This window comes from Athene noctua, chromosome 1, assembly GCF_965140245.1.
Source record: "Athene noctua chromosome 1, bAthNoc1.hap1.1, whole genome shotgun sequence".
NCBI lineage: Eukaryota > Metazoa > Chordata > Aves > Strigiformes > Strigidae > Athene > Athene noctua.
This window is the reverse complement of record NC_134037.1, coordinates 57383272-57398209: the sequence shown is the minus strand read 5'-3', so window position 1 is coordinate 57398209 and position 14938 is coordinate 57383272. Positions and strand designations below refer to the sequence as shown.

The 14938-nt window shown below is 43.6% G+C and overlaps 1 protein-coding gene across 1 annotated transcript in view; it reads left to right on the top strand.

The window, feature by feature from the left end:
- The first annotated feature begins 67 nt into the window (after window positions 1-67).
- MCM9 (minichromosome maintenance 9 homologous recombination repair factor) overlaps window positions 68-14938 on the top strand; it is a 54679-nt gene continuing 39808 nt past the window's right edge. Inside the window, exons 1-7 of the mRNA XM_074923768.1 lie at window positions 68-757; window positions 1560-1885; window positions 5821-6137; window positions 9365-9446; window positions 10400-10600; window positions 13017-13142; window positions 14379-14498. Coding sequence (XP_074779869.1) covers window positions 348-757; window positions 1560-1885; window positions 5821-6137; window positions 9365-9446; window positions 10400-10600; window positions 13017-13142; window positions 14379-14498 — 1582 coding nt within the window. The 5' untranslated portion in view covers window positions 68-347. The remainder of the gene's footprint in view (window positions 758-1559; window positions 1886-5820; window positions 6138-9364; window positions 9447-10399; window positions 10601-13016; window positions 13143-14378; window positions 14499-14938) is intronic.

The following is a 14938-nucleotide window of genomic DNA, read 5'->3' as shown; positions in this document are numbered from 1 at the left end:
TAGGCAAAGATTCCAGGCAAAAGCAAAAAGCTTTACAGCCTCCAGCAAACCCAGTTTTCTAGCTATATTAAAAATAAAATCCCCTAACTCCTCAGAGGCGCCCTCACAAGGAAGCGGGAACTGACTGGTTGGTTAGACAGCTCTCTTTAGTCAAACGTAGATTTCATAGGATTTGTAAATCTTGGGGGGAGACGGTTTGAAGGAAGCAGCAGCAGCAAACCCAACCTGCGGCTACCTAGGGGCTACCCCTGCTGCCCCGCACCCCTCTTTCCCCCCGACTTGTACACAGGAGCAGCGTCCCTCTGTAACGGAGGAAGAGCGGCAGAGACATTTAGGCAACCATCAGCATGCAGCACCGTAGAGACCAGAACCCCTTGGCATCTCTTTTGTCGAGAAGAAGCGGAGCAGCCGGGACACCCCCGGTGTCCACAGAGCGCCCTTCTCTCCCCGCAGGGCGCTTGGGCCCGCCGCCCCTCGGCTGCCCTGGGGGGACTGGCCCTCCCGCAGCCGCCGCGGCCCTGCGGAGGCGCCGGAGAGAAGCGCCCTCGCTGCCCGCCCCCTCGGGCCGCGGCTCTGTGGCCGCTCTCCGCGCTAAGAGCGGCCGCGGGGCCGGGCCCGGGCCGGGTAGCGGCGCGGAGGGGGCGGGGACGGAGCCGCTTCTCCTGCCGGGTGAGGGAGGGAGCTGCGGCCGCTGCCTCCGTGCGGCGCGGCGGCGGCGGCGGGAGCCCGGCCGGAGGGGCGGCGGCCCGCGCTGCAGGTACCGAGCGAGAGCGGGGCGGCCGCGGAGCGCTGCTCGCCTCCGCCTGGGGGGGGGGGGCGGGGTCGATCCCGCACACACGCTCCGGCGGGGCCGCCTGGCAGAGCGCCGGCGGCCCGCGCTGTCCTGAGGCGGGACGGGACGGGACGCGCCGGGGAGAGCGCTCCGCGGGCGGGCGGGCGGGGCACGCGCTGCCGGCCCGGCCCGGCCCACCCCCGCCTCGCCGCCCAGCGCCCGCCCGGCCGCGCCGCCTTCAAAACTTGCCGTGCTGGTGGCGGCCGGGGCGGGAGACCGGGCTCCGCGCTGCCGTGAGCCTCGTCCCTGCCGCCGCCCAGGGCCCGGCGGGACAGGCAGGCACCGAAGGAGCGGGTCAGCGGGCGGTTTCGCTCTCCGGCATTAACGGAGAGGCGAGGCTGCAGCGCCGCCTGCCCCGGCGGGCAGGGCCTAGGGAGCGCGGCGCGGCGCGGCGCTGTGGGGGTGACTGACGGGAGGCGGGGCGGGGCTGATTGGCTGGCCGGGGCGGGGCGGGGCGGGGCGGGGCGGTTGGTTGGTTGGCGGGAGCCGTCTGTGGAGGCGGCGGGCGGCAGCCGCCATCCCGGCGAGCCGGCGGGCGGGCGCTGAGCCGGGGCGCGTTGTAACGAGGGGCTGCTGGCCAGCCCGGCTAGCCGCGCACGCGCAGGCCACGGCCTACTCTCGCCCAGCTCCGCGTTAGGCTTTTCCGAGTGATAAATAAGTTTTCCCGGTTAGGAGCTTGGCCTTACTGAAAAGCCTCACTTCGTAACGGCGTCTTCTCGCCTTCCAGCCCTCGGAGGCGCAACATGGTGCTGAGCGCGGAGCAGGTGAACCTCATCGGTCAGGTGTTCGAGTCCTACGTGCTGGAGCACCACAGGGACGACATCCTGGGCATCCTGAGGGAGGCCGACGACGAGGCGCACTATCCCATCGTCGTCGATGCCTTGACGCTTTTTGAGACCAACATGGAGATCGGGGAGTATTTCAACGCCTTCCCCAGCGAGGTCCTCCCCATTTTCGACAGCGCGCTGCGCCGGGCTGCCCTGGCAGCGCTGCAGGCCGCCACGGCCCCTCCACAGCTCAGCGTGAAGCAGAACCTCCACGCCAGGGTCTCGGGTGAGTGAGGGGGTGGGGGCAGCAGTGAGGTGCCCCCAGGGCATCTTCCAGTCAGTGTTGCCTAATTTCCTTACACTGCAACAAACTATTGAGGCGTCATGGAAAGGAGCAAGTTTAATTCTTGCAATTTCGGTGCTTGAAGCGGTAGGGAACAGCCGGTGGTTATTACACAGAAAAGAACACCTGCAAACACAGAGACTTGTGTAGACCAACTGGATAATAGCTGTGGCCATCCCTCACGGCTTGCGTGCAATGGTCGGTGTTTGTTGCTGAGTCAGAAAGCCTTTCAGCGGGAAAAAGACTCCTCACATCAGCGGTGGTCTCGCATTATTACTCTTGTTAGCCCAAAGGTCTAAAAAAAATAAAAAGCTTAGGGAAAGATACGTATTTCGTAATTCTTTTTTCAGATTGACTTCCTCACCATGTCAGTTGACTCATGGTCTTTATTGGCTCCAGCCACCTCCCCAAAGAGGCAAACTCTAAATTTTGAGTTGTCTTGTAACAATTTAATCTGAAATGGTCAAATTTTATGCTTAACTAATTGTTATAAAATTACTTGTTGTAAAATTGGAATGCACTGTTGGAAGACATGATTGTTAATAGAGGACATAATCGTTAATAGAGGAAACTTTTTTACTACAAGTTGATATGCCATTATTCCTTATTACTAGGAAATTTTTAGTATCTTTGAGGTGTGGTAAGTGTGGAGTGCAGGTTCTGGGGTTAAAATGCTTATTTTGCCTGTTGTGGGGAACTGGGCTCAGTAGTGGCACAGTCACTTCTGGTCATTTCTGATTGTAACTATTTGGAGCTGTCTAGTGTGCAACACCAAGAGCTGGTGACCTCTCCTTCCCTCCCCTGTCCCATGTTGGAGTGGTTTATCATTGTTCAGTCTTTTGGTGGATTGAACATAGGTGAATCACAGTTATTAAATAGACCTGTGTTTTACCCCAGTAAATTTCCTTAAAAATATTGTCATTAGAACACCTACATCAGAAATATAATTAGCCTGTGGCTCTCTCATATTGCTGTTTTGTCCAGGTTTTTATGAAAAAAACAGAAAATCCAACTTGCTACCTGTTTAGGTGTTAGGGAGTTTGTATACAACTGTATGTGGTGTAAAAGGATGGCCTCTGTGTTGTACTAAAATTTGAAATGTCTGTCATTTCCCTGTACCTGTAAAAGTAGGGGTGAATTAAAACTTTTCCCCCAGTGTTCTAGGATGCATTGCCCCCCATGCATTTGCATCAGTCACAGCTTCAGCGTGAGAACAGGGTTATTTTTTTCCACATACTGTTATTTTATAAGCTGCCAGGAAACACTGGGAGAAGTAAAGCAAGGGGCAGAGTTTGCCGCATGAGTAGCTGTGTCTTTAAGACATTCCTGCCTCTGTTATCAGCCTGTTGCTGGAGCTGACCATTCCTCCCCCAGCGATGCTTTGTTGAATATTCCCTAGTCAACATCAGGCAAAATTAGCCATGTTTGATCAAATAGCTTTAAGTAACTGTGAAAAGCAAGTCTGATTGATCATCGAGGGAAGAAATTAGTCACTGGACTCACAAATTACTCCATCACTAAACTGGAGGGAAATTGATGAAGAGCAGGGGGTGGTTATCCTCATATGGTCCAGCTGGATCAAAAGAACATCTGTCCATGTAGTTTGGTTTCTGTTCTGTAGCACCAAAAGGATGGCTACTGAAGAAACAAAAATGCAGTAAGCTAAATGATCTGCAAGGTTTTTTTCCACCCAAATTTTCCCATGATACTCTTCCCTTTTAAAGGGATATTGGGTTCTGATTGCCTTCAGGATTATCATCTTGGAGGGCTGCTACCCATTCCCACGTCAAATGGGAATGAAGAGAAGGTGGTGCTCTCTTCTCGGTGGGAGAAACAGGCAAACTACCTGGAGTGGGGCTGAGGGGATCTGCATGTCAGGCTTGGACTGAAGTGAGGAAAAGTGGTTTTGCTTACGCTAGGTCTAAGAACGAAATCTTAACACGCTGATGTGGGCAGGGCATCCGGGAGTTCAAAGAAGGACTTGGGGAGTGTAAATATGTGGTGATTAATAGTGGATGATTACCCTGGGTTCACTGAAGAAAGCAAAAGATGAAGTTCTTTATCTGAATTTTAGCATTGTAGGAATTTGATTGTATAACTTCTCTTTTTGCTACAAATCCATTAAAAGATTTTTCCTTACTTATCATTAGCCTGAGCACTGTTGTGTCTGTTACTGATGGCCAAACTGCTTCTAATAGTTCAGTTTGACACATTATTACTAATACAGTAAAGCTGATTCAAAGAGGCACATACTTAACTAAGGAGTTTGTCAAGCAGTCTAATAGGATCAGAATGAAGGCACTTTTTTCCCCATGCAGACTCTTGTCTCTTCAATATTCACAGAGATGATCATATCATATATCCTGACAACAGTGCTGCAGCTCTCTCTAGCGTAAGATCTGTTGTATTTTGCAAAGATTGTTGAGCTGCACCAGTACAGAGCTGGGAAAAAGCCATAACAATTGGAAAAATAATAGATTTTATCTTTTTTTGCCTGAGCCAAAGAGAAATGCAAACCTACGGGACAAACAGAATTTTCAACAGGTTTGGCAAATATATAAATAGCTTTGATACAGTCAACCAGAGAAATTTGTTTGCAGTTCTACGTAATACTTTATTTCTTTTCAAGCTTATTTAATTTCTTTCTACTTTTTTTTTTACTTTATTCTTTTATCTTTTAAAATTAGCTTAATATTTAAAAATATTTTCTTTAAACAAAAGCAAAAGGTCAAATGCTTTTCTTAAAAACATCAAAATAGAATGTTTCAGCATGTCTGAAATCAATTGGTTGTGAAAACACTGAAATAAATATACGATGTCTTTTTTTCAGCAGCCAAAGTTACTAAGAAGATTTGACCTAGATGCACAAATAGTTTTGGTCCACTTAGAAACATAATTTTCCAGCAGAATTATTATTTTACATCTCTGTTTCCTAGCTCTACTTTGGAAGTAAGGTTAAGATATTATTTTAAGAGCAGGTTGTTTCTTTTTAAGTTGATAATTATTAGTGCCTTGTAGTTCAGCTCATATACTAACTTCTGAAAAGGCAGTATTTTGATGCTATCCTCAGGTGTGCATTTCAGAGACCATTTATAAAGACTTTGCAGACTGTTGAGGTAGATTAATCTTTCTGAGGATTTCAACTGCTGTGGTGTGAAGTGGTGGCGGCACAAATGAACGCCGGAGCGGGATCAGTACACCACAGAACTGGCTGCTGGGGTGGAATTAAAGGAGAGCAAGTGCCACGAAAATGTTCTGTTGCTATTCGTTTGAACATAGAAGTGAATTTGATCTGGTTGTGTTCATAACCCCTTTATATTCTTTTTATGCCATCTTTCTCATGCTTGAGGTTTACTGGTTTGCAATGTGGATTTAAGGTCAAATGCTCACAGACTATGAATTTTAAATTTGCTTAAACTTGAGAATTTACATAAGATTAGGAGTTACACTTAAACGTTTAACTGTGGGAGTAACACTGAACCACAATTAAGTAGCATAACTAAAATTTTGTAATTCAGATAAACCAGTTGTAAAATAAATGGCATTGCCAAAAGACCATTTAAATTAATAGGTCTGAGAACATCGGGGTCTATTTCAATGAACGGAAACTGTTCGTGATTCAGCCCATGGCAAGAATAGGAGAGTAAAATGGCAACATTTTCTGTTAGTGCTCAGCATCTGTTAATTTTCACTATCTGAGGCCAGTGAATCAGATTTATGGTACAACAGATGAATTGTTGAATCACATTTATGAAACAGTAATAACAATAACTACTGTTAATATGTCTGGCAGGTTTTTTTGCCTTTCTGTTTAACTGCATTGTAAGTCCGTGTTTTATATGCATAGCCTTATGCTGCACATATTTTTATTTAAACAGGTTTGCCTGTTTGCCCAGAGCTGACTCGAGAGCACATTCCTAAAACCAGGGATGTGGGTCACTTTTTGTCTGTTACTGGGACTGTCATACGTACAAGTTTGGTGAAAGTTTTGGAGTTTGAACGGAGTTATATCTGCAATAAGTGCAAGCATGTGTTTGTCGTCAAGGCTGACTTTGAACAGTACTACACATTCTGTCGTCCATCAGCCTGTCTTAATGAGGAAGGCTGCAACTCAACCAAGTTCACATGTCTCTCTGGAACAACCTCTTCTCCTACCTGCTGCAGAGACTATCAAGAAATCAAAATTCAGGAACAGGTAAAAAAACCCCAAAAGGTGGAGAAAAAGGGGAAGGTATTAAGGTATAGATGTCTCAAGCACAAAAGAATTAACTTACTAAACAAGGCATAGGGGGGCTTAATTTCCTACTGAAATAAGGTAACTGCTAATTTTAGTGACACCATTCACGCGTATGTCAGAATTAAGTCTATTCTGTTTTCATTGATAAGTTTTATATGCTAAGATAAGTGGAAGTTTTACTGATTCTACTGTTATTTAAAACAAATGCCTGAGAAGGCTAAATGAAGCCAGACAGCCTGTCAGTCAGAGATTTCTAGTCAGAGTTAAAAATTTAGGCATGTGTTGACTAGATTTCCATTATTAAGTAACTCCATTCAAGGTTGTACAAAACACCCAGGGTCAGTGCATAGATGAAACTTCCATGTTGAATCCTTACAACATCAAGTGTGCATTGTTTCTTTTAAGTGGTTACTGTACATGATGCTGATGTTCAACGCTGCTTCTAAGGACTAAAGCTTGCCCAGTGGTGGACAAGGCCAGCTGTAGTGGTGCAGTATGGTCAGTCACAAAATCACAGAATGGTTTAGGTTAGAAGGGACCTTAAAGATCATCTAGTTCCAACCCCCCTTCCATGGGCAGGGACACCTTCCACTAGACCAGGCTGCTCAAAGCCCCGTCCAACCTGGCCTTGAACACTGCCAGGGAGGGGGCAGCCACAGCTTCTGTGGGCAACCTGTTCCAGTGTCTCACCACCCTCAGGAAAGAATTTCTCTGTCACTTTAAAACTGCTACCCCTCATTCTACCACTACAATCCCTGATCAAGAGTCCTTCCCCATCTTTCCTGTAGGCCTCCTTTGAGTATTGGAAGGCTGCTATAAGGTCTCCCTCAGAGCCTTCTCTTCTCCAGGCTGAACAGCCCTGACTCTCTCAGCCTGTCCTCATAAGGGAGGTGCTCCAGCCCCCTGATCATCTTCTGGCCTCCTCTGGACCCACTCGAGCAGGTCCATGTCCTTGTTATGTTGGGGGCCCCAGAGCTGACACAGGACTCCAGGTGGGGTCTCACAGGAGCAGAGTAGAGGGGGAGAATCCCCTCCCTTGACCTGCTGGCCATACTTCTCTTGATGCAGCCCAGGGTGTGGTTGGCTTTCTGGGCTGCAAGCGCACATTGCTGGCTCACAGTCAGTTTACCATCCACTAACACCCCCCAAGTCCTTCTCCCCAGGGCTGCTCTCAATCCACTCATCGCCCAGCCTGTATTTGTGCTTGGGATTGCCTCAACCCATGTGCAGGACCTTGCACTTGGCCCTGTTGAACTTCATGAGGTTTGCACAGGCCCCCCTCTCCAGCCTGTCCAGGTCCCTCTGGATGGCATCTCCCTTCCCTCCAGCGTGTTGACTGCACCACACAGCTTGGTGTCATCGGCAAACTTGCTGAAGGTGCACTCAATCCACTGTCCATGTTGCCATTAAAGATGTTAAACAGCACCTGTCCCAACACTGACCCCTGAGGAACGCCACTCGTCACGGCCCTCCACTTGGACATTGAGCTGTTGACTGCAAGTCTTTGAGTGTGACCATCCAGCCCATTCCTTACCCACCGAGGGGTCCATCAATCCAATCCACATCTCTCCAATTTAGAGACAAGGATGTCGTGCGGGACAGTGTCAAATGCTTTGCACAAGTCCAGGTAGATGATGTCAGTTGTTCAGTACATGGTGTCTGGAAGTGTCTGTTCCCTTCAGCCAATACTGAATTCAACAGTTACTGAATATGTGATCTTTACAGAATTAGTGTTTGTTTTTCTGGAGATAACCCTGAGTGGAAATACAGCTAAGCTGGAGGAGTAAGAAACAGTTGGACCTCTTTTTATGGTAAAGCATAACTAAACAAGACTGGCACAGAAAAATCTACGCTGTATGAAAATTGACAATAAGGTATATTGCAGACAGTGTTTCTGTGTTTATACATTCAGTGTCTTTTTTCATAAATGTTTTCTAAGATCTCTTCAGTTGTTTCAGGGCTTTGATTTTATAAATGAAGAGGATAGTGGTGTGTATCTACTGATTTTATAAACAAAGAGGATAGTGGTGTGAATCTACATGCAAGATGTATGAAAAGAGGAATGAATGGAAACAAAAATGACATTAGAAATGAAGCTCTTACAATGCAGGATAGCAAAAAAGTAAGGGATATAAACTCTGTGTTGCATGTTCATATAGTGATTGTTCCTGACATACAGTTTCTATAACTTTTTTGTTTTACTGTGTGACACACAGATCTCTATGATGTGAAGGATTTCCAGCTGCATGAGCTTATTAAACACAATAAAGTTAAACCAGGAATGAATTTTGGTCATGTTTCCTATTGAGCTCTGCAAGAAACTGTGTATGTGCCACCAGTACTGACAGTGATGTGAACTGCCTGTGGCCATTTAGATAATACTCAAGGGTGAATTACTTTCCTAGGCACTAGATAGTGAATAAATCTAGAATTCTAGCATGTGTGACCTGTGCTGCAGAATGAAATGGTACTTCCAATTGTTGTTCTTGTGCAGTGAATATTCTTAAAAACTATTGCAAACTTTAAGTGTAGATGTAAAGATTGCTGGTTGGAAGTAGACTGTGACAAGATTGCATAGACTTTGCCCTGGAGAAAAGCAAAAGAAGTACAGGAATTACCAGCCCATCTGACAATATACGTTTGTCTGGTTGTGTGTGATTTGTTTTTTCCTGCTATTGGTTTAATCCTTGACACCTAGGTATAAACTTATATCTCAACCTGTCAAATTATGGTTAAACACCAGAAAAATACAGAGAATAATCTTTTAAGTGTATACTTCAGTGAAGGGTTATCTAAGCCATAGACATGCTTCAGGACCCAAAGTAGACTTTGCATATTGAAAAGTGTCTAAAAATATCTTAAATCATTAAAACAAAGATCAGCTCTTTCAAATGACCTCTTTTAGTGAGCTTTATTCAGCAAGATACTAAAATCACACAGCAGCTCCCAGGATTGAGCACCTTCAGCTAATTTAATACCCAATCCTGTTTCCGTTAATATCAGCATTAAACTTCCATTACTAAGTTCATGGCAGCAGTGGCATGCTTACTGTGTAAGTTTTGTAAGAAAAACCAAGGACTGACCTCAGTTCCAGGAAAGGAATGTAGGTCCTTAAGCCAGAGCAGCTGTAAATGGCTTTTGACAGGTGCTGTTCTTAAGAAGTGCTTTTCCTTCCTGTCTCCTAGGTTCAAAGACTGTCTGTTGGAAGCATCCCTCGTTGCATGGTGGTTGTTCTGGAAGATGACTTAGTGGACAGCTGCAAGTCTGGTGAGGAGACAGCATATATCACATAAGTTTGCACCACAAACTGCGTTTTTATTTTTCCATTTGAGATGAGTCTTTGCCAAGTGGGCTGTCAGTGCTGAGGGCTTGTTGAATGAGATATATTTTTCTGTCACATTGCTGTTTCAGCTTGGATGTTAGCATGGCAGTTGAAGGCTATTCTAGGAAATATCATACATCCCCATGTTCCATCTTGATTGTATGACGGATCAGTTTCAATAAGTAACATGTTGTGACATATAGAAAGTATATTAAATCTTGTTAGTGGAGGGGACACCAAACCTCTTGAGGAAATTGGTCCACACCATCACACAGCGTGTGGTGCCCCTCTGTAGATTCGGAGAGCTAGGTGACTTGACCTCCGATCTAAGGAGTGCCGCAGATGGAAAAAGCTACTTGGCATTCAAAAAAGGAAGCTAACTGGCAGGAGGATGTATGAAGAATGGACCAAAAATTCTCAGATATGTACATCCCCACAAGAAATTAGTTGTACTTTCTCAGAACACTGTGGCCAGAATGTTTACAAGTGATTCTGGAGTTAATCACAAAAGTTACCACAAATCAAGTAAGTTTTGAGTAAATTTTTTGTATAGTAAATCTGATGGAAAGAAAAGCTTCTACAGTTTACCATGAATTCCTCTTTTCTAAAAGAGGAAACAAGCAGAGGTATACTTTGAAACAAGCAGAGCTATACTTTTAAGAATTCACCTGGCTTAAACAGAAATAGACATAGCAACTTCCTACCACAGACTAAGCAATCTACTTAAAGATCGTTTTAAACTTCCAGTAACTGCAGGAGGTTGGCTTTTTGTTGCTTTTTTAACCTTATTCACTGTAACACAGGGTCTCAATTACATTATTATGTGTTACAGCTAACTGACGCCTCTGCATATCTCAAGTCAGATGTTATTTTACTAACTTTTTGTTGTTACCTCCAGGAGATGACATCACAGTGTATGGAGTGGTAATGCAGAGGTGGAAACCTTTCCACGAGAATGCACGCTGTGACTTGGAGCTTGTTTTGAAAGCCAACTATGTTAAAGTAAACAATGAGCAGCTAGCAGGGGTTGTCATTGATGAAGAAGTCCGCAAGGAATTTGAAGACTTCTGGGAAAAGCATAGGAATGATCCCTTAGCAGGTTAGTAGTTGAAAGCTTTTAAATAGGATGCATATTCAGATATAGATGAAATCAGGAGTGAAAATACAGTGACTGAACACATTTTTCCCCCATTATCCTATCCCAGCACCTCTTCCTCCAAAAATATATTTTTTCCAGTACAGGAATATGAAATTCTTTAATATTACTGGGGTAAAATGTACCAAACATATTGCATTGATCTCCGTTTTTTAAGCTTTTTAGTTGAGTGTTTTGTGGAACATTTATTAACCAGAATTGAGAAATAATATAAGTATCAGGGAAAAAAAAGAAAAGCATTTATAATCAAGAAAGAAAAAGCATACCTCTTAGAAGAAACAGTGCAGACCAGACAGTCAGCTTAGCTGTTGATTCTGGGGCGAGAGATCTGACTCGCTGTCTGCATCCCAAATTTAGCTGTGAATCTTTACCACAGAGCTTAGCACATCTCATCTTTAACCTAACTCTTGGATGCCTACACCCTTGGTTTAAGTGCTGTGCAGCCTCCTATCAATTATGGAGACAGTCTTCCAATTCACAGTAGCTTCCAGAACAGACAGAGTGTTTAGTACACTGCCTCCTAAATTTACCGTGGTCTGCAGTCAACCAACCACCTAGGAATTAGCAGGAGTTGTGTCTGGAACTCTGTCCCTCCCTATAATCTGAGTACTTCCTCCTGAACCACGGGGAAACTCAATGGACTCTTTAGAAAATCTCTACCACTGAACTGTCTCAGGCTAACACTCTGTCTTTTAAAATCTTGAAAATGGCTTAGTCTTTCTTCTTAAAAGACAAACAGGAGGAAAAGCAGGTGGGAATGTTGCTCACATCATCTTAAAAATTAGCATACTCACATAAGAAATTGGAGATATTTTCAATGTCAAAGATTCTTCGGAACTGCATTTCCTGGAAAGCAATTTAATTGCTAGACTCCTGCTGTTTGGAATGAGAATATTTCTTATCATTCTAGTTAGAACTGTTCAGAAAGCAATTCAGGATCCTTTTTTTAATCTTTCATTTTCAGGACAATTTTTGGAAGCCTGCAGGGAGCAATGTGGTTTTATGCAATATCGCCCATTTAGAATAAATAAATTAGTCTGAAGTGGGTGAGAATTGGGGTGGAAATTAGAAAACTGCCCAAGACTGCCTGTTTCAGGCCGTTTTTCTGAATCTGAGCCCACTCTGGTGAGCATGGATATCAAATTTGACTAAGGAGTCTAAGATATAGACCATTTCACAACAGGATGTGTGTACCTTGACTGTCTTTCAAGAGATAATGGTAGTTATTACTTCATTTTATGTCAGTCAATTCCTGATGCTGTGTATTAGGTGTCCTGAGAAAGTCTACCATGGCAGGCCTCTGAGACAACTTATGCAGGTGATTTTATTTTTTCTGGATACTATCTCGGAAGAAGCAGAACTGCCAAGCTGCTCAGCACTGACAAGGCAAATGAATCTGAAGTCAAGTAGAGGCAACTGTGGAGTTCAATCTTGGGTTCTGCTATGGCTGACCAAAGTTTTCAAAATTTCCTTTTTGGACAAAGATGTGTTAATTCCTCAGAAGACCTCCACAAGAAATGCATATGCCTCAGGTCATCTATTAGGTGTCTACACATTTTGCCAGTACCATGTACTTGCATCTAAATGTAAAACATTAAGAACTCAAAATTGGTCACTGTTTTATTCTCTAGCAATGGAAGTAATGTATGGCATTAAACCTGTGATCCCTTATGTGCTGTTAGTATCAGAATCTCCAAGGATGGAATTAATTCTGTTACACACCTTCCAAACCAACAATATTATCATAGCAGGTTGAAATATTCTATTGCTGGAAAGAGACTATGGTAGGGAGGAGGAGGGGCTCAAAGGAGAAGGAGATTCAGGACAATGAGGATAAAATGACCCATGCTAAGGGTGCACACATTTAGGGCAAAATACTTCAAGTGTTAGATTTTTTCTTAAATGTACAATGCAACACTTTTCAAGGGGATATTTTGAAGTCTGGAAACTTTTAAGTTTTATTCTTCATAGCCCCTACACTTTATCTGTGAGACAAAAGAATTTGCATGATAGCATTTCGTTAGTCTTTTCTTATGATGTCCAGACATTCCTTTAATTGCGATAAGATTGGCTTTGCTGCTTATGACAGTGGAAGACTTCTTTATAATGAAGGACGTTTGGATCAAACAACTGCTTTGGGTCCCATTTAAAAAAAGAAATTAAAAAATAAATCTCCTCCCTGCCCTGTTCCTCTCGTTAAGGAAGCAGACCCAAATTATTTGTGAGTGTGCCTAGGACTGTGGACACAGGACAATGATTTGTCAGTGTACACAGTGCTTTAAGTGTATACAGCAGTCCATGGGAAACTAAGTTTTACTCTTAGGACAGCACTGAGTGTCATTTTTTGCTCCTATTCTAGGGAGGAATGAAATTTTGGCTAGCTTATGTCCTCAAGTTTTTGGTTTGTACCTGGTGAAGTTGGCTGTAGCCATGGTGCTTGCTGGTGGTGTACAGAGGACTGATGTTACTGGAACTCGAATCAGAGGTTAGTATTGCTTCTAGTAGTACCATATCCTTTCTAACAGTTGTTCTCACCCTTGTCTTCACCCACAACCCTTCCCCCTCCAAAATCAAAGCAATAAGGTTTCAGAAACATAATCATCCCACTTTATCGAGTGAGAGCTATTTTTGCCTATTCTTCCAGAATCTCAGACAAATAAAGTGGGGGTCTAGACTTCCTCTTTATTTTAATTTTTCCCAAATAAACCCCAGGCATTCAGGATTCCATTAGGTAGAATATTAAAGGCAGTTGTTTTAGATAAAACATAAACTCACTTTTTATTATATAAGTGACGTTTTGAAATTATTTCTAGTAGAATATTCCCAGCAGTATTTGGCATCAAAAGATGGAATATTAATGTTTCCTTAATGTGGATCACCATAGTACATAGAAAGGAAGAATTAAAGGATTCATTTTACTTCCTAATGCCAGACTTTTCCATCTGTGATTGTCAGCACATCTCACTTAGTTCTGTTACTGTAAGTTGTCTGCCTGCTGATTCTCCTTCTGTTGTTATTAGATGGCAAAGACACCATGTGCCAGGTGGTACGCAGGTCATAATCTATGTAGGTCATAATAATTCCAGAATAATATGTGTGTATATACAAATACAGGATTTTCTTAATGTTCCAGCAGCTAGAGACTTTATATTTGAATTGAAGGTCATTAGTATTTTGTAGAAGACAATGAAATAATTTTAGAGCACTTCAGTGAGATCGTGGTAGCCAAATTATTTACTTCTGTGATGTCATTGTTTTGAAATTACTAAGTTGTGTAACTGTTGGCAGTGTAACAGAATTAGTTAAAAAACCCAACCTGCTGATTTTATTAGTCCTTTTTGCAATAATTTAAGTAACTGAATAGTGGAATGATACCCTGGTATCCTTTTGTTTCATGTTCAAGAGTGAGCTGAGTCTGAGAAACGAGTATTCTAAATGTAAGAACTCACATTACAGGAAGTATGTCAAATACCTATTAATTCTTTAAAATATTTCATTGTAAATATTTGGTTTGGATGCAGCAATATGACTAGTTGCTTTTGTTAAACAATATATCACATCCAATAGATAGTGCAGTCTTAAACAGAATTACATGTTGTAATGTATATGTAGTGCTAAATGTGAGGTGAACATTGAGAAGTATTATTTTATTCTGGGCATTTTGTGTATATCTTTCCCTGTATATGAACTGTCTGATCCTACATCCACATTTTCCCCCAAGGTGAATCACATCTTTTGTTGGTTGGAGACCCAGGTACGGGGAAATCTCAGTTTCTCAAGTATGCAGTAAAGATTATGCCACGCTCAGTGCTTACTGCAGGAATTGGATCTACAAGTGCAGGTATGTGCTTCTTCAGATGGAACACTTCCCTTTTTTCACTCAAGTGTGTTTATATAGAGGCCTTCTATATATATGAACATATGTGCTCAGGTTGTATGAGCACAGTGGAGGGAAAGAACTGCTGTGGAGGCATTTGAGTCTTGACATGACTCTGCAGAAGGCAGTCCTGCCCCTTCCTCTGTATCAGTGGAGCAGTGTGATGAGTTTCTAACAGGGAACCTTACAAGCCTCATCCAGAGGCTCCTCTTACTGCTTTGCTGGCCGAGGATGTTCTGGACCTGTATTTTTAGTGTTCTTCCCAGCTATGACAAATATGACATCTTTCCAGAGCTCACACTGTGTGATGGGCTAGCATCATTTGGTTTGTCCTGAACCGATACTCTCCTGTCTTCTGTTCTTTTGTATGTTCTGACTGGGTGCCAGTTTGATCTCTGTTTACT